Source organism: Pteronotus mesoamericanus, unplaced genomic scaffold (assembly GCF_021234165.1).
Source record: "Pteronotus mesoamericanus isolate MK-2021 breed Mesoamerican mustached bat unplaced genomic scaffold, CSHL_Meso_final scaffold_507, whole genome shotgun sequence".
Taxonomy (NCBI): Eukaryota; Metazoa; Chordata; class Mammalia; order Chiroptera; family Mormoopidae; genus Pteronotus; species Pteronotus mesoamericanus.
The window spans coordinates 10,631,899-10,653,597 of record NW_026555319.1 but is presented as its reverse complement, the minus strand read 5'-3'; the positions used below and the strand labels follow the sequence as shown (position 1 = coordinate 10,653,597).

The following is a 21,699-nucleotide window of genomic DNA, read 5'->3' as shown; positions in this document are numbered from 1 at the left end:
ACAGTCGCACAATCCCTGGGTTAGTGCTCCACAGACCATTCTGACCTACATATTTCTGGGGCCATTTCTCCTGCTTGATGAGAGAAAAAGGAAGTGAAAGCAGTTTAGCAGTTTTCCCATCAGGAGAAGCTGCTGCTTGGAAAAGTTTGTCTTCAGGGGCAAATCTCATCAGCCCAAAGATCTAAACTCCTTGGCTCTGAAGCTGCGGGGTTCAGAGATGGGCCGGCAGAGGTGTTGGTTTGCTGCCTTCTACAGGCTGCACTCAGCGAACTTCGATTAGTTAGAGAAAGAAGGGATGAATGAATCCTCAGGGAGCTGAAAAGAAATGGAACAAATTAATGCCAAAATAAGCCAAGAGTGGGGTGGGGGAAATGACTGGGAACATCAGCCTACCATTCAAAAACTTACAGCACTTAGGACATGTAAATATGTCAACTATATAATAGGATAGGATAAAACACTATGACTTCAGTATTTGTAAAACCAGGTTTTGTATACCAGAATGTTAAACTTTGGTTATGTCGGTGGTGGGATTCTGAGCAATTTGTATTCTTTCTCCTTACCTGCATCATCAAACTTCTACAAGAGTAATAAGAAACTAGTTAAAAAGTGCTTGTGCCAGGGGGCCTCCTTGGGCGCTAGTAACGTTCTGCTCCTTGATCTAGATGCTGCCCGCTCACATGTGCACTTGGTATGTGTAGTTCAATTAAAACGCTTTTCACAAAGGGGCTGTTACAGGAACTCTCATTCATTGTTGGTAGGAATGCAGATGGTACAGCCACTTTGGAAGACAGTTTAACAAAATGAAACGTACTTTTATCATATGATCCAACAGTCTTATCCACTCCTTGGTATTTACCCAAAGGAATTAAAAACTTATGTCCACACAAAATCCTGCACACGGTTGCTTATAGCAGCTTTATTTATAATTGACAAAAACTTGGAAGCAACTAAGATGTCCTTCAGTAGGTGAATGATAAATACTGTGTGAGTGCACAGGGCAAGTAGTATATGGGAACTCTTCGCTTTCTGCTCAATTCTGTGAACGTAAAACTGCTTTAAAAAATAGCCTTAAAGTGGCTATATTCTACTAGGAATATACTAAAAACAAACTACACATTAACTGAATGAACTGTATGATATGTGGATTTTGTTTCAATAAAGTTGTCTATAAAAAATAGACATAAAGTACTCACATGCTACCATATGGATGAACCTTGAAAACATTAAGTGAGAAGCCAGACACAAAAAGCTACATACGTACTATGTGAAATGTCTAGAATAGGCAGAAACAGAAAGATTAGGTGTTGCTAGGAAGTCAGGGGTGATAGAGGCTGGAGAATGACTGCTAATGGGTACACAGTTTCTTCCTGGGATCATGAAAATGTTCTGAAATTAGGGAGTGGTAATTAATATACAACTTTGTGAGTATACTAAAAAGTTAATTGTATACCTTTAAAGGGTGAAATTTATTATATCTCAATAAAGCTGTTTTTTTTTTTTAATGGAAAAACGTTATGATGGATTTTGGAACGTAGTTTTAAATAGCTATGTGCCTAGATTTTGAAAATCATAGTCTTCCAAATAATATGGTTTAATGTACATTAAGAAATAAATTAAGAATGGCCACACATTAAGGAGCCTAGAACCTTATTTTGTCAGTGCTCTCAGATGAATGGGAACTGGAATCTTGGATATCTGAGAAGGATTTACCTTTAGCAGCAGGAGACAAGTGAGAGTCCCAGTGTCTGGCTCAGGAACATCAGGCTGTGGTCAGTGTGGGTCTATTAAAGGCAGCAACTCCCCACAGCGAGAATTCACTTTCAGACATGCCAAGCTATCCGACCTAGTGGGCCCAATGTTCAGTATTGCAATTGGTAACTTCTTCTCCTGGGCAGTGAGGATAAACCTGTAGCCAGAGTACACCTGTACAAGGAGAAGGCACAGGTAAGAGACCTTTAGATGCAGGAAGAGATAAACCAAATAGGGAATCCGGGAGAGGCTCCCAAAGGGGGCAGTTGCCCCCTGACCACATCAGATACCTGTAAGGACGATCCCACCACCAAGAGAGAATCGGCTTCTTTGACGCGCCTGTGCACAAAGTCGACCTTGTTGCGGTTTACTGTGTCCCCGAAGAAAACGACATCTGGTTTCAGGGGGCCTCCACATCGAGCGCAGGATGGGACCTGAAAGCTCTGCACCTGCTCCTCCTTGAGAAAGACGTCGCCGTCAGGAGCCAGGCCGTGGTCCTCCGCACTCCAGGTGGGGTTCAGGGCCTCGAAGCGCTGCTGCAGCAGCCCCCGCGGGATCTGCACCCCGCAGTCCAGGCAGAGGACCCTGAAACCAAAGAGGAGGCCCACTGAACGGTCTGTCCTGAGGAGGCAGGTGGCTGCCAAAAACAATTCACCCCCAACTGCTTTTGCCCTTCCGTCCTCGCTCCCTTTTCCTATCACCCAGTTTTAGGACTATCTTCTCATGGCCTCTTTAGCTACCACCGTTTCTCACCTTCCTTCCACTGCCAACCTTCTAGAACAGGTACATCCTGTTTCCCTGCTAAACAAACCCTCCTTCACCTTCTGCCAGCTCATTTTTATCCTTAACACGACAGCCAGTTCTTTACCAAATGGTTTCCTTAGTGCCAAAACCAGTTTTTCCCTCCATTCTCTGCTGTCCTCATCTGCTGTAATTGGTGCTGTACATCGCCATCCTTTATCTCCCCTTAGCGTCTATGATGTGGTGTCTTCCTGTCACCTCTCTCATCACCAGAACATGAGCTCTGTGGGGTCAAGAACTCTGAATCTTGCCTTCTTTTGGTGAGACCACTGCTCGTGACCACTGTCCTATGCCCACCACCCAGCACACTGCCCACTGAATAGCTGTCGAAAGAAAGAACCGAAGGTTGTCTATTTGGTTCCTCCTCTGCTCTTCAATCCTCCAGCTTCTTTTCCTTCTACGTTCCCCACCTCGGGGACTGTTTTCATGGCATCAATGCTTCTGCGCTACTGATTTCCTCCTCTGCATAGGACTCCACTCCTGCTCTCTCTCCCAAAGTGGAGTTCAATTCCAAATCTTTTTTTTTTAAGATTTTATTTATTTTTAGGGAAAAGAGGGAAAGGGAGAGGAACATCAGTGTGAGAAACATCGATCATCAATTGGTTGCCTCTTGTACGTGTCAGAGCTGGGACCAAACCCACAACCCAGGCATCTTCCCCAGCTGGAACTGAATAGTGACCTTTTGCTTCAAGGGAGAATGTCTGATCAACTGAGCCACACAGGTCAGGGCCAATTCCAAATCTTGACTGACCTGTCCAGTTTACCTTCTGTCTTCAACCAGCTGCACAACACCTCCCCCTCAACCTCTCTATCACCATCATTTCTCCACTTACTTGGGCTAAAACCCTTAGCAAAAATTTCTTACTCCTTTTCCTCTATCTAGGAAACCATCAGATGATGTTGATTTTTTTTTTTTTTTAATTTAAAGGGCCCCCTCTGCAATGATACGAAGTCTTGAATCTGTTTTAAAATACTTAAGCAGAGATGGAGAGGAAAGATAAAGTAGACGTGTAAAATCTTTGAATCTGGGTAGTGGCATGTATAGGGGGGTTCATCAGAGTAGTCTCTTTACTTTTGTGGATGTTTGAAATTTGAAAGATCTGAGGGAAAAAGAACTTTTTAACCGGACCCGTTGCTGCCATCCGTTCTCTCACCCCCTGCCGTACCTTCAGGCCCGCCCGGAGCCTCTCTTTCTCAGCCTGTCCTACCTCCCTCACTGTTACTTGTGTCATGTTGCTTTCTTGCTCAGAAACCACTAATTGTCCCCTTTCGTCTCACAACAGACCCAGATTGCACTGCGTGATTTTCAGATGCGCCCATGAGTTGGGCCTGGCCTTCCCAGACATCTGATTTCATACTTGTCTCTCCGCAGGCCAGACTAGTCTCTTCTGGGCTCTACAAATTCCTTTCATTTAGAAAGCTCTCTTTCCCCTCCTTTGCCTAGTCAGATCTGAGCCAGCCCCAAACTTTGCCCTACCCATAAAAGCTTTCCCAATTTCTCCAATCTTTACTAAATCTGTTTCTCTAAACTTGTAAAGCATGTCTATCAAGGACCGCCCAATTTAACAATCGTGTGTGGAGTTGTTTGTCGTTAAACGTGTTATTTTTGGGTCTCCCCCAAGCAGATTACAGTTCTTGAATATAAAGTAGACCGAGTTTTATACTTTGGTTATGATCCCCCAACACCAAGTAGCACGCCACTACACGCCCCATGTTGGAGGCACCCAATAAATGTTTTACAATTTGCAGGAGGATCTCTGGGGCTTAAAGTTAAGGAAGTAGTCTCCAGCTAGCTACAAATTATTGCCAGGGCTACACGTATTCACTCCAGCACTATTTACTGGGCTTTTGACCATGTGCCGCTACACTCTGTTCTACAAGTCCACGCACCAGAGCCGCGGCAGTTTGTAGCACATGCCTGTCGGTGCTCTCTCTGCTCATAGTCCCCTGGGGACCCCTAGAGGCCACTGCCCGCACTTCTTTTTTGAGCAACTTCCTGTGGCAGAGGAAGCCTTCCCTGCAGGAGCAGAGTCAGTGTTAGGGAGTGAATTCCCCAAGAGCAGTCTCTGACCAGTGAGGGATGGGAGCTGGTGGATAAACACCCCTGCTTCCCTGACTTCCAGTGAGAATTCTGAAGCATGCGGTACACAGTCAGGGGGCCCCTCACTGGCCTGAGCCCCAGCTGCCCAAAGCAGAACCCATTCATTACTGTATCCTTTTGGGCTTGCTTTCTTTCCCCATTCCCTCACTGAGTTTGCTGAGGTCAACTCTAAATTAAACAGCTTGCTCCCAAATCCTTTTCTCAAGGTCTGCTGAAGACAACAGTGATCAAGGCAGCCAAGGCCCCTGCCCTGACGGAGCGTGCATTTCTGCATCCAGCCCTTTAGGCCTTCCTGCACCTGTGCATGCATCCATGGAGCTCTGTTAGGCGCTGACTCCCCGCCTTGGTGTGCAAGGCGTCCACGTTTTGTGTCACCAACCAGTAGAGCTTTCCGTGTCTCTCCCAGTTGCTCAAAGCCCAGTGTGCAGGGTTCGGCTGATGAGAGGAGAACCGAGGCCAGCCCACAAAGTTTCTCGCCCAGTACCGCTGGCGGACTGCGGCGCTCCGTACAAAATCCCGATGCTGGATGGGCCTGTGGTCCGTGCGGGCATAAAGCCCCACCTTCTCTGACCTGTAGTCTGGAATCCCCGACTCAGTGGAGATCCCTGCCCCCGTCATCACCAGGACTCTCTTGGAAAGGGTGATGAAGCGCTGTAACTCTTTAACCTTCTCGGGGTCCACGGGAGGACTCGGCGGCACAAATAGCCCCTTGGGGCCAAGTGAGCGCTGCAGGCTGAGGTTTGCCTTCTGGCAGCCTTTTGCCGCCCTGAACATCAACCCAAAGTTCATCCTCAATCTAGAGAGAGAGAGAAACCTCATGTGAAAAATCAACTTATTTATTTATTTATAATGGACATAAAACGTATTAGTTTCAGGTATACAAGACAATGATTCAATACTTGTATCTATTATGAAATGATCACCACAATAAATTTAGTTGAATCTGTTACCACACATAGTTACAGAAATATTTTTGTGATGAGGAATTTTAAGATCTACTTAAGTTCTACATTAGAACTTTCAAATGTGCAATATAGTATTGTTAACTATAGTCACCGTGCAGTACGTTATATCCCTGTGACTGACTTATTTCATAACTGGAATTTTATACCTTTTGACCACCTTGACCCATCCCACCACCCCTTGGCCTATGGCAACCACCAATCTGTTCTCTGCATCTGAGAGCTTGGGGTGGTTTTTTTTGTTTGTTTGTTTTTTAGAAATTGGGTTTTGTTGGAGTGGGGTTTTTTTCCCAGTTTTTTAAGTTGTTTTAAAAACTTTTTTAAAAATACAGGAAACCATCAATTGATGAACAGATAAAATGTGGTCTGTCTACACAATAGAATATTATTCAGCTATAAAAATGAAGTTCTGGTATAGGGTACAATATGGAAAACATTGAAAACATTATGCAAGGTATAAGAAGCCCATCACAAAAGGACAAAATCATATGATTCCACTTATATAAAATGTCCAGAATTGGCAAATCCATATTGACAGAAAGTAGATTAGTAATGATCAGAAACGAGAGGAAGGGAGATTGTATCAGAACTCCTTTTTATTGCTGAAAAACGAAAGTAGGATCTAGGCACTGAGCATCATCATGACAAAAGAGAGAACCAGAATTATGAGACTCTTGGAAGGGCATACCGCCACCCAAGATGTGGTGTTGGCAAAAAAAAAAAAAAAATTTGAACTTGGCTCTGATGAAGTCTCTAGAGTGTAAATAATACCATTTGTCAATCAGCAAAGTCCAGACTATGGGAAACTACAGGACAGACAAATCAGTTTCTCCCAACAAATAAAGTGTAAGAGTTAGAGAAAGAGACGAAGGGGGAATTACATAGATTAAATTATTGCAATAGTATGTGGGCCTTATTTGAAACCTGAGCCAAACAGGCTTTTACAATATACAGTTATTGCCCTGGCTGGTGTGGCTCTGAGTTGAGCGCCACCCTGCAAACCAAAGGGTCACAGGGTTGATTCCCAATGAAGGGCACATGCCTGGGTTGCGGGTCAAGTCCCAGTGCGGGGCATGCTAACAACCACCACACATTGATGTTTCTCTCCCTTTCTTTCTCCCTCCCTTTCCCTCTCTAAAAATAAATAAAATCTTTAAAAAAATAAAATATGACAGTTATAAGACAAATGGAAAATTAAATGTTAACTGGATGTTTGATATTAAGAAATTACTATTAATTTTTTAATGTATGAGGAATAGTATTCCTCCATCAGAAGAATATATTTATATGAATATTTTAGTTAATACTGTCACTTGAGGAATTCTGTGTTCCATAAACCTACATCCCATTTTATATATTAGAATTATCTTATTTTTTTGTAAGTTAAGGGAAGCACCTTTGAGTTCTGGTATACCAGGTGTTGATGAAGTTGTTACTCAGATTTTTCAGGCCTTTTATTTTACTCATATAATTAAACACACGCACACTTTTCATTTCCCCCACATTCTTTTAGTTGACCCTCAATTTCAAACTGCTACTTGCACACAGCAAAGTATAGTGAGACCTGGCAAGGCATCTTACCCATGCGTGTCTGCTTTTCTAGCTGTAAAAACAAGAATTTGGCATTATTTGATAGGACGCAGAAATTCTGTAGCGACACGCATCCCATGTATAAACGTATTTTATGCTTGCATTTCCAGAGCTAAGTTCAGGACCCCGATTTCTCCGTGACATTCCCCAGCAGCATGTGAACAACTAAACAAGTACAGAGTTCTAATTCCTGAGACCAAAGAGCTTGAAAGACACCTCTGAAAACAAGCTCTATTAGGAGAAGAGCCCTCTCCCAGATCCCACCAAAGGGCAAAAGGGAGAAATCGAATACCTTACAAGAAATTCACAGCTGCTAGAAACCTGCAGCCCGCACAGAGCACACTTACCTTTCACAGCGTAAGGGACACCAAGTCCTACAGTGGGACGGATTGGCTACATTTGCATTTTGGGAAATGTAGTTTACAAACTTAAATGGTGCAAGAAAAACTACAAGTCCCACAGTTCTCTAGGTTTCACAGTAGCGCCCCCTGTCAGCTTTTCCTGGTCAGAGGTTTTGAACTTTGACTCACCGTGTGCTGCTCTTAAATCTAAGCCAATACATTGCCTTCTCTGTGAAGTTTTTAGAGCATCACACCAATGTCCTGAGTGCAAAATTGTACACTAAAGAGCGCTAAGGAGCTCATTCTCTCTTAAAATAGAAGCCTTAATAACGGTTTTAGATTTGATTCACCCTCGAGTTCAGTTTTAATAATCCTTTCCACTCACTGTGACAGAACCAAGTTCCCACCTTGCTGTGGGTTGTCAAGAAGTACATTCACAAGTACCTGAAAAATTGATGTTTTTACATATTAATGAACAATTAAAGCCAAATCCAATTTACAGGAACTAATGTGTTTACCTATTTGGCTTTTCCAATGTTATTTTCTATTTTGTATTTTTATTACCACTAAATTAACCCAACACAATGCCTGGTTTTCACTGCCAGAGATAGATTTATTCCTTCTGGGGAAATGCCTGGGCATCGAGTCGGTTTACAAACTTACCAGTTGTTTCTAATGGGTAGCCTATGAGAACGGCTGCTCTATAACATCACCTAAATAAGACATCAATCAACTTGTGTTTTAGAACGTAATCAAAGGACAGCCAGCAGAGACTTTGAAGACCACCTTAGGACCACTTTCCCCACTTTATGAGGAGCTGAAGCTCAGAGGAATGGTATGAAAGTTTGAGTCAGACTTTGGTTCCTGGTCGTCTCGTTGAAGGCGTCATGGAGGTAAATATTGGTAAAGTAACTCAGTTTAGTAGTTTGGGACCAGTGTCGTTGGCAGCAGCTCCGATAGGTCACTTAAGCTGGGAGAATCTCCTGACATGATGGCTGTTTGTGCCGCCTTTAACCTGTCTACACTGGCTGAAAGAAAGGACCAAAATGTAGATTGGAAACTTATACTAAGTCAAAACAATTGTAATCCAAAACACTTTCTTAACACATGGGTATTCGATCAAAACCATGGAATGTCCCAAAAGTGACATTCCTCCCACCCCAGCCAAATTTTATTATGAAAAACTTCAACCCCAGCCAAATTATATCATGAAAGATTTCAAATTCATCGGGTTTTTTTCCTCAGTTCTCCAAGTGGAATGAGCATCATTAATAGAAACTGGCTAGGAATACAAAACTATTGTGCTTTTAGGCCCCAAAGAATCTCACATTCTATACAGAAGTTAGCTGAGTTTTCCATTTTTCTCATAGTGTTGGAAAGTCATCTGTGTAGGATGAAGTCATCCAGGACAGCTGGGGAAACGCACAATTTCCCTTGGTGGCTGCTGACAGGATGCAATGAGCCACCCAATCAAGACATTCTTAAGGGCTAAGTTCTTTGAATAACCCTAGTCTTTCTATTTCCCACAACTCCACCACACCAGGCATTAATGACTAAGTCCTTCATTGTATCAAAGAAAATTAATTTAGCCCTGGTTGGGTAGCTCAGTTAGTTAGAGCATTGTTCCCATATGCCAAGGGTGCCGGCTCCATCTCTGTCAGGGCACATACAATGAATGCATAAATAAGTGGAACAACAAATTAATGTTTCTCTCTCGCCCCCCGCCTCTTCCCCTCCCTCCCTCTCTTTATCTCTCCCTTCTTCTCTCTCTAAAATCAAATTTTTTAAAAAATTGAAGCTCTGGTTGGGTGGCTCAGTTGGTTGGAGTGTGGTCCTGTATACCAAAAGGTTGTGGATTCAATTCCTGGTCAGGGCACATACCTAGGTTGTGGGTTCTGTTGGGAGAGTAAAAGAGGCAAACTTGGTATTTCTCCCTCACATGGATATTTCTCTCTCTCCCTCCCCGCTACCACTTCCTGTCTGTCTAAAGTCAATAAACATATATCCTCAGATGAGAAATAAAATTTTTGAAAAGTAAATTAATCAGTCCTGGCTGGTGTGGCTCAGTGGATTGAGTGCTGGCCTGCAATTCCCAGTTTGATTCCCAGTCAAGGCAGATGCCTGGGTTGAGGGCCAGGTCCCCAGTTAGGGGCTTGAGAGAAGCAACTGATAGATGTATCTCTCACACATTGGTGCTTCCCTCCCTCCCCCCTCTCTAAAAAAAATTTTTTTTTTTAAGTAACCTAAGTAAATTGTGTTTTCTTTTTTTCTGCTTTTTTTTGTATTCTGGTACTTACGGCTGGGGAAAGAAAAGAAACGACACATCAGCATCATACCTTTTAAAGATGTTCATTTTTGCATCTAGATGCTGACTAAATGAATATTCACTGATCAATACTTTATTTTTTGTTTGAAATTTTTATTTGAGATAAATATTTGACGATTGATTTGAGAGGAAGGGAGAGAAAGAAACAATTTGTTTCACTTATTCACTGGTTGATTTTTTTTAATTTTTAAAAATTTTTTGATTTGAGAGAGACAGACAGACATCAATTTGTTCCACATATCCATGCATTCATTGGTTGACTCTTGTGCCTTGACAAGAGACTGAACCCACAACCTTGGCACATCCGGACAATGCTCTAACCAGTTTAGGTACCCAGCCAGGCCCGTGTTTGAAATTTTTTTATTAAAAAATGTTCAGGACAATGTTGCTTCTCAGAGTCTACTATTTGCATCTTAATGAGTAGCAAAAACCAAAAGTATTTTGGAGAACATAGTTCGTGGAAGAACCAAATCCATATAGTGGTTTCTAACAGCTTTCCATTTGCAGAGATTAAACAGGCAATGAGGGTGAAAGTTACTTCAAACTTCATGAACTGTGAACATTTCTGTGGATACAGCTTCTTTCAGCCTTTCTCCTCTAAAATAAGACATCCACAAGAAACTCTTTTGTATTAAACATAGAATTAGTATATGAGACAGAAACTCCACTTCTAGGTATATACAAAAAAGAATTGAAAACAAGGACTTAAACTGATACTTGTATGCCAGTGTTCGTAGGAGTGTTACTCACAATAGCCAAAAGGTAGAAGCAATGCATGTCCATTGTAGAATGAATAGATAACAAAACTCCATACAATAGGATATTAGTCATACATAGGAAGGAAATTCTGAAATATAATACAACATCGATGGACTTGAAAAACATGATGTTATGAAACTAGCCAGACACAAAAGGTCAAATATTGGATACTTACATGAGGTACTTAGAATCAAATTCATTGAGACAGAGTAGAATAGAGGTGGCCAGGGGCTGGGGGAAGGAGCAATGGAGAGTTAATGTTTAATGGGTAGGGTTTCAGTTTGGGATGATGAAAAGTTTCTAGAGATATAAAGCACTGATGGTTGCAAACAATGTAAATGTGCTTGGTGCTACTAAACTGTAGACTTAAAAATAGCTAAAACGGTAACTTTTATTGTTATATATGTTTTACCACAATAAAAACAACTTATTTTGGAGGGGTTAGTTACACCGTGAATCTGGAGTCAAGTGAACAAACAGTACCCTGACACTGAGCACATTTCTCATCTGCCCCAATCCATATACTGCATTAGGTTATTAGCATGTTCTCTCCCATAATGCTTTGCTTCATTCTCCACCACATTCTAATTGAAATAAAGCGAGGAATCTTGAGAAATAGCCTATGCATTTATGAGAAATCTGTAAGAGTTATGTTATTTTTCAACCAAACAATAATTGAGGTTTTTTCCTTGATACTCAAACTCGCTTTTCTGTAATAGGAATCTTGCTTATTCGGGATGATGAATAGGGCTACTCTTGGTCAGCTTTGCGCAGTGGCAGTATCGTAGCCAATGAGGTTTATCCGAGGCGCGATTATTGCTAATTGAAAACTTTTCCCAATACCCCGCCGTGACGACTTGAAATATAGTCGGCACTGGCAATTTTTGACGGTCTCTACGGAGACTGATTATTGCAGGTATAAAAAGTAAGAAGTATCACTCAAATACTGATTAGAGTTATAGGAGAGATACAGTAATTTATTGTACCGTTACTGACCGTCAGTACTTAGAGTTTCGTTTCTTTTGGTAGGCAGTGCCTAGGATTTGTTCTCTTTTAGCTTTTGATCGTTCATCTCAATTGAGTGGGGGCGTTTGTTTTTTTCAGTTCTTGCCCTATGAAAAGTGGCGTAATCTGTTTTCTTGTTCTATTTTTTCTTCCTTGCCACGCTAACATTTCAAATGTAACTTCTCTGGAAATACTTTCTCTAACCCTTGCTTTCCTCGCCGGCTCACCCTTACTTTCGCTGTCCTGCCGCCGCTGTTTCTCATTCCAAATCAAGCCGGTTTGGTTCTGTTTGTGACGTTATGGTGATTTGCATAAAATTCCCCAGCATCCACAGCGAGTGTGCTCTCGTTTGTAAAATCTCAACATTCTACACGAGGTGGCCCAACAACAAGAAGCCCTCCCATGTAGGCGAGTCTTAAATATAACTGCTTGCAGGGGAACGCGTCAGATGTACGAACTTGCTAGCAGTCACTCACCCTCAGTGTAAAAGCCGTTTTCACCGTCGGGGAGTATGGCTCATGGTTATAACTCCCAGCTTTGCGCAGTGGCAGTATCGTAGCCAATGAGGTTTATCCGAGGCGCGATTATTGCTAATTGAAAACTTTTCCCAATACCCCGCCGTGACGACTTGAAATATAGTCGGCACTGGCAATTTTTGACAGTCTCTACGGAGACTGAACCTGAGCTGTGATAAAAGCAGTAAGCAAGGAGTGCGTTGTGACATTAACTAGTGGCTTTCTTAGGTTTTTTTTTTTGGGCGGGGGGGAGAGCATTTTACTCAGGAGTTTATGCGTTTACTGCTTTGATTCTGCTGTTGTGTTTTTGTTTTTTTTAGTATTTGTTTTTCCAGCGTTGTTGGTTGGTTTTTTTTGTTTTTGTTTTTCTTTTTTTTAGGAGCATGTTCTGGGGGCGCAGCCTGAAATCAATCCACTGTAGAGTCCGTCTGTTTTGGTTGTGATAGTTTCATCTATTCTTTACACCGAAACTCGGCAAATGGCAGCAGCAATCCACCTCTATCCCCACTGTACACGTGGGCAACCCCTTCCAGAAGGGGGTGACAGATTCGCTGATCTGAAAGAGAATCTGAAAGCATCTCATGCAATGCTTCCTTTTAAAACGACCAAGAGGGAAACAGGTAATGTTAGACTTGCTTGCTCATTGTGGAACCGGGCAGAGCAAGTCCCCTTGGACCCCTACTGGTGTTCTGGTTTCCACCACACTGACTGCCTCTCGTCTTGTCCTATTAGGAAGGTCAAGGGTGTCCCCCAGACAGAAGCCCTCAGGAGTCCTACCCCTTGGCATGACAAATCTAGCTGAATCTGCTTAGGCCACCACCCATCAAACACTCCTCTGGCACTTAAGGAAAGGAAGTGGTCACTGAAGTGGAGAACCGGCATCCATTGACTCAAAGTGGCACTGGGCTCCAGGGACCTCCCGGTCTTGAGACAGACCTCAAATAAGTAAACAAACATATAAACTATTAGGTAGTTACAGATTATTTCAGTGCTATGAAGAAAATAAACAGGGAGTTGTGATGAAGCCACTCAGGAGACCAGCCAAGTTCCAACAGCAACAGCTATTGAGTACTTACTGTGTGCCAGATTCCACGCGAAGTGCTCAGTGTGCTTTGTTTTATTTAATTGTTACAGAAACTCTTCTTCCCATTAAAAAACACGCCACATATACAAATCTATTGAGGTATAATTGACATTCAATAAACTGCATATAGTTAAAGCATACAATCTGATGTTTTGAAACATGTATAGCCATAAAACCATTACTGCAATCCCAATAGTAAACACATCTGTCCCTCCCAAAAGTTTCCTTTTTTTTGTTTTTTTGTAAGCTGTCTCTCCCTAATCCCTGCCTCACTTCTGTCACTGTAGATTAGTTTGCATTTTCTAGAGTTTCATATAAATGGAATCATATGTGCTTTTCTGAGTCTGACTTTTTTTCACTAAACAATGTCCTTGAGGTTCATCCAGGTCGTTGCATATATCAATAGTTCATTCTTTTTTCTTGCTGAGTAGTATTCTATTAGGGACGGGGAAACTATCCCCTTACCCTTTTAATTCTTCTAGCTGGTCGAATAATTCAAATGATATAGAGCAGATTAACTAGAGAAAATAAAGTTTTAATACATGTGCATCAGGAATTCACACTGGTCTGAACCCCCACAGTTCCATTGTATGGAAATTCCAGCGTTTGTTCAACCACTTGCCCATTGAAGGACATTGGCATCGTTTCCAGCATTTTGCTATCATGATAAAGCTGCTAAGAACATTCCTGTACACATTTTTGTGTAAGCATAAGTTTTTAATTCCCTGGGTCGTATGGTAAATTGCATGTGGAGTTTTGTTAAAAAAAATGCTGGATTATTTTCCAGACTGGCAATACCATTTTACATTCCATGTGTAGTCTTTTATAGCTGATTTCCAACCTTTTTCATCTCATGGCACCCATAAACTAATTACTAAAATTCTGTGGCACTCCAAAAATTGTATCTTTTGCCGATCTAACAAAAAAATAGGTATAATTTTGATTCATTCACACCAGCGGCTATTGTGTTAATATAACTTCTCTGGAACCCAGGGTAGGTTTCCTGGGATCAGGGCTTGTGTTCCGGACCTGTGGTCCCAGGAAGTCAAGAAGTGACCCCTGGCACGCAGATGTGTCAGGACCCAGGAAATATGATGCACAGAGTGGGTCATTAGTAACTGTTCAAAGGAGCATCCTGGAGACATTACAAGAGTTGCCAGTATGTGCCTCCCAGAGTATGAAGTTTCAAGGGGCAATAAATATCCTTCATAGTATGGTCTGAAAATGCACTCCAACTGTTTCTTTCCACTTTAGTTGCTAAACTGGTGGTCAAGACAGGCCTGAGGAAATAGAAGAGTGCTTCCTCCCATGGCAACTTTTGTATCAATGATTGCCTGGCAAACAGTGACCCATGTGATTTTTGCATGTGTGACTTTTCTTAGAACTTTTAATAGCAAGTGAGTAAAATAATGACTCATTTGTAAGCAAACACTATAAAGGAGGGAAAAAAAACCCACCAAAAAGATGAACAAATAGCTTAAGAAAAGCAAAACAATTAAAAATAAAACAGGTAAAACTTCTGGAACATGCATGTGATATTTTGCTCTTGGCTGTACTGGAATCTCCCTTTGGTTAGGTAGTTTAAGTTCCAATGACTTCTTTTTAAATTGAAGTAAAATTCGCATAACATAAAATTAACCTTTGTAAAGTGGGTTCCTGTGATTTTTACATAGAATTTTTTTCTTACAACCTAATTTTTTTCTGTTTACAAAATTATCGGATGTTTGTATATAAAACCTAAACATTGCCTATATGAAGCAGAGATAAAACCCCTGACTGTAATCCCATTTCCACTGATAAAGGAGATTGTCTCAGGGAGGGAAATTATTCCTTGAAATTGTTCTATTTGTCAGCATAAAAAATGTCCAAACCTGTAGAGAATTTTTATGAGTTTATTTGAGCCAAACCAATGACATAGGCTGGTGAGCAAGATCTCAAATGCTCCAGAGAATGAGTTTTGCAGCTTCTTTTTATACTTTTGAGATTAAGGAGAAAAGTAAGGAAAATTACATGAAGGTGGGAGGGAGCAATTGGGGGATGGGAATTCCGGGTAGTTAAGATTATGTGCTCTCTTGAGGGGTTAAAAGGGGGGATTTCAAAGGTGTGTTAACCTAAACGCACAGAAATGATGGACAGGGCTTGCTTAAAACCATTCACTAACGAAGTTGTAGGCCTGGGGTGTGACTACGCACCATGACTTGCCCAGTTAGGGATTCATAATCAGATCACCATCTGAGATGATTTTCCATAGATCCCCTTTATTTTTGGTCCACTTGTTCATATGACAACATAGTTATAAAACAACATTGACGTATACTCTAGATAGAGTTCTGCCACTTTCCTTTTGTTTCTGCTAAACAATATATTATGGACATATTTTCCATGTCAGCAGACAGCTCCCCTCTCCCTATACAGTTATATCCCACTGCAGTTAACCACTCCCCTATGGATGAACATCTGGGTCGTCTTTTTCCTACTGTAAGCAATGCTATGACAAACATCCTTGGATGTGCATCTCTGCCTATTCATGGGGTATTTCTAGGGGAATTTTGCCTATCCACGGGGTAGTTCTAGGGGAAATGTCTTTCGGTGAGAGGGCCTGCACAAAGGCCATGCATATTTTGCGCTTTAAGAGGTGGCCTCCCCCATCTTGCTTTGCAGCATCTATACTAAAATTGAAACGATACAGAGAAGATTAGCATGGATGACATGCAAATTTGTGAAGCGTTCCATGTTTTGGGGAACAAACTGATGGTAACCAGGGAGGATGGTAACCAGGGGCTTGAGGGACTGGACGAAAGAGGTGAAGGGATTAAGAATTACAAATTAGCCCTGACTGGTGCGGCCTTGTGGATTGAGTGCTGGCCTGCGAACCGAAAGGCCATTTGTTCGCTTCCCAGTCAGCGTACATGCCTGGGTTCTGGGCCAGGTCCCCAGTAGGGGAGTGCCACACATTGATGTTTCTCTCCCTCTCTTTCTCCCTCCCTTCCCATCTCTAAAAATAAATAAATAAATTCTTTAAAAAAAGATAACTGGTGCTTACAAAGTCACAGAGATGTAAAGTACAACACAGAGAATATAGTCAATAATATTGTAGTAACTGTGTATGAGACCAGGTGGGTAATGGAAATATCAGGGGGAACACTTTGTAAATTATATGATTAACCACTATGTTGTACACTTGAAACTAATACAAAATAATATTAAATAAAAATAACTGAAAAATAAAAATAAAAGAGGTGCCCTCATGTTGGCTCGCTCACTGCCCGCAAAGCCACACAGGAAAGCATCTGGAGAATGTTCTACGTATGTGTCTGGACGTGCTCTGTAGTTTTCACAGGACTCTCCTGGGTTAGGGAAGGGAAGAGGGAGGAGGGTGAACTCATATCCAGTCCTAACACTTGTTTGTTCTCCAGCTCCTTCCCAGGCAGACAGCAGGGAGAAGGGGCTGGGCTGGGTGAGGTAATCCTGACCCTCTTCCCCTCCTCCATGTAAGGAAATGTCCTTGTAAACACCAGACCTCGATGGAGCTGACCCTCGCCCAGCCCTCCCGCCCTGTAACTGGAGCCAGCTTGGACCCCAAGGACTATTTCAGCAGGTCAAGGGTCCCCTGGCCCCCAGTCTTCTCAGTGTTTAAGTCACTGCAGGATGTCTGCAAGAATCACTAGCTTCTCTAGGTTAAAAATATCCCATGCCTGCGGGGCCCTCAGTCTCCATTTCTGAAGAGAGCTGGCTCACAGCTCTGTCCCTGGGAGCATTAAGTGAGGTCAATTGCTTCTTTACCCCCATGCAGCTTTGAAGCATGACACTCTGGGTTCAAATCCTCGCTCCACTACTCAATAGTTGCATGACCTTAGGCCTCTTACTCCTCTGCCCCTCAGTGTCCCTGGCTGTAAAAGGAGTGTCGGGATCACATCTAACTCAGAGGCCATGGGTCGCCACTCTGGCTCTTCACAAGAATCACCTGGGGAGCTTTTAAAAATTCTGGTGCCCAGGCTGCATTCCAGGTCCATTAAATAAGAACTTCTGAAGGTCAGTCTTGGACTATATACACACACACATATATTTATATCTTTTATATAAATATATATTTTTAAAGCGTCCTAGGTGATTCCATGTGCCACCAAGGAAGAGACTCAGTGCCACAGAGATTTCATGAGATGTATAGGGAAACTGCTTCCAATGGTACCTGACAGTTAAATGCTTTGGTGAGGATCATGGGACCAATTGTCCAAGCCTGGGAGGTGGTCAGGGAAGGCTTCCTGGAGGAGGGGATGCCTGAGCTGTGAACTGAAGGAGCAGAGGCAGAAAGAGGACAGGATGCATTTCAGCAAGGACAATGGCACCTGCAGGAGTCTGGAGCCAGGAGATGAACTGACAGTAGTAATTTCCTGTATCTGGAGTCGAGAAAGGAAAAAGAGAGAGCTGTGGAGAAAAGACATCACATTGGTCCTCAGATGAGGTCAGAGGTCATAGAAGATCACTGGGCTGTATTCTGGTGTCATGAAAGTTTTAAGTGGGGCAATGGGTGACCTAGTCGGGTACCTCCCCCAACACCACCATCAAATTCAGAAGTAGCAAAGCCTTTCAAGGCACTGTGTCCAAGCCAGGTGGGGAACTTGAACTTGCCAAGGGACTGTGAAATAACCCCCACCCTACCCTTTGATAAGCTGTATGTGGATTCTGGAGTCAGACAGTCTTGGGTTTGAATCCTGACTTTGCCACTTCATACCTGTGTGGCATTATGCAGGTGACTATATTTATGAGTCTCAGTTTCCTAGCTTGTAAAAAAGGCATAAATCCCCATTGGATCTTTGCAAGGATTAAATGAGATAATAATGTAAAAGATTGTTTTAATATAATAATTGTTAAAATTATTAATGATATTCACGACCTTGACTCTGCAACCCTTTGGTTGCTGGATAAATGCCCAAATCCATCCTTTGCTGTCCTAGCCTTAAAAGATTGTTTTAATATAATAATTGTTAAAATTATTAATGATATTCACAACCTTGACTCTGCAACCCTTTGGTTGCTGGATAAATGCCCAAATCCATCCTTTGCTGTCCCAGCCTTAAAGTGTCACTTGGGTTTTCCCATGGTCATTTATAGCTAAGCTTCTCAGCTCTTTTCCTGCATTTTGGTGGTGGTTGTTGAATCCACGTAACATGATTTATTATCCAGGTTTTACAATGAAGACAACTGAGGCCCAGTATGATGAAGCCACTGATCCTAAATCACCCAGTTAAGTATCAAACTTGCAGAACCTTATGCCCATTGTATTGGTGAGAAAACTGAGGCTCAGAAAGATGAGGTATTAAGCCTGAGGCTGCACAGTTGACAGGTGGCAGAGCTGAGATTTGAACCTTTGTCTGTCTTGGGACTTCTGGGCCCTAAGGGGTTACCCCCAGAGGGCTGGAGTGCCTGCTAGGACCCGCTTTCTGGGTCACCTGGCTCATCCTTGAGATAGGCAAGGGAAGCTGGGAACTTTGAGTTTTGCTGCCCCTGCTCTGGGGCCCTCAGCATACTTTCCTGAATGAGCAGCAACCCCGCCTTCTGGAGTGCCCTTCCCGAGGCCTCATTATTCTCCAAAAATCAGGTCAGAGTTAGCTCTTTTTCAGGAAACATTTTCCAGGCCTCACTTGAATCACTCTTAGGAAGTTGATTCATACTGATGTCTGCAGTATCATTTTTACAATGCAGTTGTATTTTATTTTGAAAATGTAATTCATTCTGGAAATAGGTGAAATTGCATATATGGTTCAAAATTCAAAAGATTCCAAAGGGTAATTAGTGAAATCTCCTTCCCACTTCTGCCCCCCAGCCACCTGTTCCCCCACCCCTTGGCAGGTGACTATAGAGTTTACCTGTTTTTCCAGAGATGTTCCAGCATGTATAAGCATCTCATAAACAAATACATTGTTTCCCGCTTTTCTCCACAAAGGTACCCATGTTACACACTGTTTGGTTTTATTTTATTTTTTTTTTTAGATCTTAGAACTGGTTCATATTGGTACATAATGAGCATCCCCCATCTCTCTGTGGCCACATAGTTTTCCTTTGTAGAACTGATTGTAATTTATTTAACCCATCTCCTATTTATGAATATTTGGGTTGTTTCCAGTTCTTTGCTCTTAAAACCAGCACTGCAGCTAAGAACCCTGTACTTGAGTCTTGTCATCCTAGAAAGCTCTGTGAATGGCCTGCGATAAAAGAGAGGGGATTGGGCTGGGTGCCAGAATACGGGGCTTCTCATCCTGACCTGCAACTACGGTAAATTCACAGCACCGTCCACTCATCTCTTTGCACCTTCACGTTCCCAGCCTTTCATTCTTTCAAACAATATTTACTGAACAGCCTCCATTCTAGACACTGGTGAACAAAGCAGTAAACAACATAGGCACAGTCCCTCATCTCTGAGTGCTGACTTTTTAGTGGGGGAGGGGGAGACAAACAATAAACAGGTAAACAAATACTGAACATAATGTCAGGAGGTGAAAGTAAAAGAAATCAGGGTAAGGGGATAGGCTTTGATGTAGGATGCAAAGAGCTTCAATAAAATGTTCACGAGCTGCACAGGTGATACGTGAACTGAGACCACAATGATGAACAGAATAGCTGTGCCAAGATCTGGGAAGAACTTTCCAGAAAGAGGCTCACAGCTGCAAAGTCTCCGAAGTCAGAACTAGTTTGCTGTGCTCGAGGGACACAGTGAAGGCCAGTGTGGCTGGAATATAATGACCAGGAGATACCAGAAGAAGAGAAGATCTGAGGTGTGGGCTTAGAGACCCTTGTGAAAAGTCTAGATATTATTCCAAGGGCAACGGAAACCACTGGGATGTTTAAGCAGGGGAATGAGGATGTGACTTAACGCCCATTTTTAAAACATTATCTGTGACCCTACCATTCTGCTCCTGGGTGAATGAAGGAGTTATTGCACAATTTTAACCTTCAATTTCTTCCATTAAACTGTGAACTTTCTGAGGAAAGGGACTATGGTTTGCACAACGCCTGCCAGTCATTCAGCAAATATATATTGAGCACCTACTGCCATACACATACTAAGTATGCACATGTGGTGAGCAGAAATGGACATGGTTCCTGCCCTCAAGTGCTTTTAGTCTGATAGGGAGACATTTATCAGATAATCCCTCCACTAAATGTAAATTGCAGCAGTGAGAAGTGCCCACAGAACAGATGTACATGAAAGGTGTTAGAAAAACATGCCGTAAAGTGGCTGCCTGGTTGGGGAGCAGTCTGGGCTCTTGATTTTTAATATAGGAGGATGTGGCAGCTACAGAGGTGAACTTCCTGGTTCTGTCCTCAAAAAAGAGTTCGTCATCCAGCTCAAGGAATGACAGCTTCCAGACACAAGGCCACGCTCTTCCTGGGCATCTCCAGCCGATGGCTGCACGTGGTGGGGAACTGGGGCCTAGACACTTCTGCCCAATAGGGACTCCTCTCATACTTTTTGTTCTGGGACCCCCATTGGGTTGGCCTGTCTTTGTCAGATCTGAGTCTCTCCGTATCCAGTCCTGCCTCTTCCCCTTTCTCGTCCGCAGGCCTAACCGCAACTCCACCTCAACATCTTCTTCCTGCAGGACCTGGCCTGCCACAGAGGGTCTTGGTGGCTGGATTACTTTGGGAAGGGGAGCTTGCATCTGCGCTTACAGAGCATTTTTATATAAAATTGACAAGCTACCAAGGCGCATTCCAAAATGTGGGGAAGGGCTAGGAGTAATAATGTCCTCTATGAGAGTTACTTTAGATAATAGCTATATAGTATCTGTCACTTAATAAATGACAGCTATTATTATTACTGGATTTCTGAGTCTGTGGGAGCAGAGCCCTCCAGAGTCTGGGGTGGCAGACAGGCGCTCCAGGACACTGTGCCGGGCACTGGGTATAACCTCTCTGTAGTTTTTCTTCCGATGTCTAAGGCAGGGTCCCTTCTGCTCCATGCAGAGTTTTGGAACTCTCACTCTGGGGAGGGTGGACATGTGGAAGATTAAGGGATTGAATCTGGCCCCGAAGGCTGGGCTGTGAGTTACACTGCCATGGGCCCTGAGGGCGACCCCAGGGAAGGTCCTCCAAAGGTTCCTTCCTGGCCTGGTATTAATTTAGGGTTCCGGGAGGTGATCTACGAGGACGCAGCCAGACAAATCTGACTCTCTGATGGACAGACATATGATGAGCAAGTGACTGGTGGGTGGACAAACACAGGCCAGACTGAGATATCAAGACAGGCTGATGGATCTGTCATCCAGATGAGGCCTGGAATGTGACTTTCAGATGACAGGAAGACTGACCAGAGGGCCTTAAGGCTTGGGAAGCACTTACCTGCCGGCTGGGCCGCAAGGGGGCGCTGCCGCCCCGCCCAGCTGCACGCACGGTTTGGGCTGGGCTCTCGGGCACGGAGGGGACAGGGCTAGCCGGCGCAGGGGGCGGGGCCAGCATGCTTGC

At 43.1% G+C, this 21,699-nt stretch overlaps 1 protein-coding gene, 2 non-coding genes and 1 pseudogene across 3 annotated transcripts; 3 read left to right on the top strand and 1 right to left on the bottom strand.

The window, feature by feature from the left end:
* Positions 1-24: 24 nt before the first annotated feature.
* On the bottom strand, positions 25-21,693 carry SIRT4 (sirtuin 4). Its single transcript, XM_054594025.1, has 6 exons — positions 21,577-21,693; positions 7,554-7,633; positions 4,953-5,450; positions 2,043-2,337; positions 1,714-1,926; positions 25-315 (listed from the first exon to the last, which is right to left on the bottom strand). Exons 1-5 carry the CDS (start codon positions 21,691-21,693, stop codon positions 1,774-1,776), a joined length of 1,143 nt encoding a protein of 380 aa, XP_054450000.1. The 3' UTR covers positions 25-315; positions 1,714-1,773.
* Positions 11,395-11,535, top strand: LOC129087517 (U4 spliceosomal RNA). Its single transcript, XR_008530904.1, has one exon. It is a non-coding gene; the product is annotated as a U4 spliceosomal RNA (small nuclear RNA).
* Positions 12,171-12,311, top strand: LOC129087516 (U4 spliceosomal RNA). The gene has a single exon (XR_008530903.1). It is a non-coding gene; the product is annotated as a U4 spliceosomal RNA (small nuclear RNA).
* Positions 15,887-15,975, top strand: LOC129087524 (uncharacterized; annotated as a pseudogene).
* Positions 21,694-21,699: the final 6 nt, after the last annotated feature.

Coding starts and splice junctions, on each gene's coding strand:
- SIRT4 (XM_054594025.1), bottom strand. CDS start 21,693: ATGCTGGCCCCGCCCCCTGCGCCGGCTAGCCCTGTCCCCTCCGTGCCC. Junction 7,634..21,576: donor CCTTGCGGCCCAGCCGGCAG/GTAAGTGCTTCC, acceptor GCACCATTTAAG/TTTGTAAACTACATTTCCCA. Junction 5,451..7,553: donor TGTCCCTTACGCTGTGAAAG/GTAAGTGTGCTC, acceptor CTCTCTCTCTAG/ATTGAGGATGAACTTTGGGT.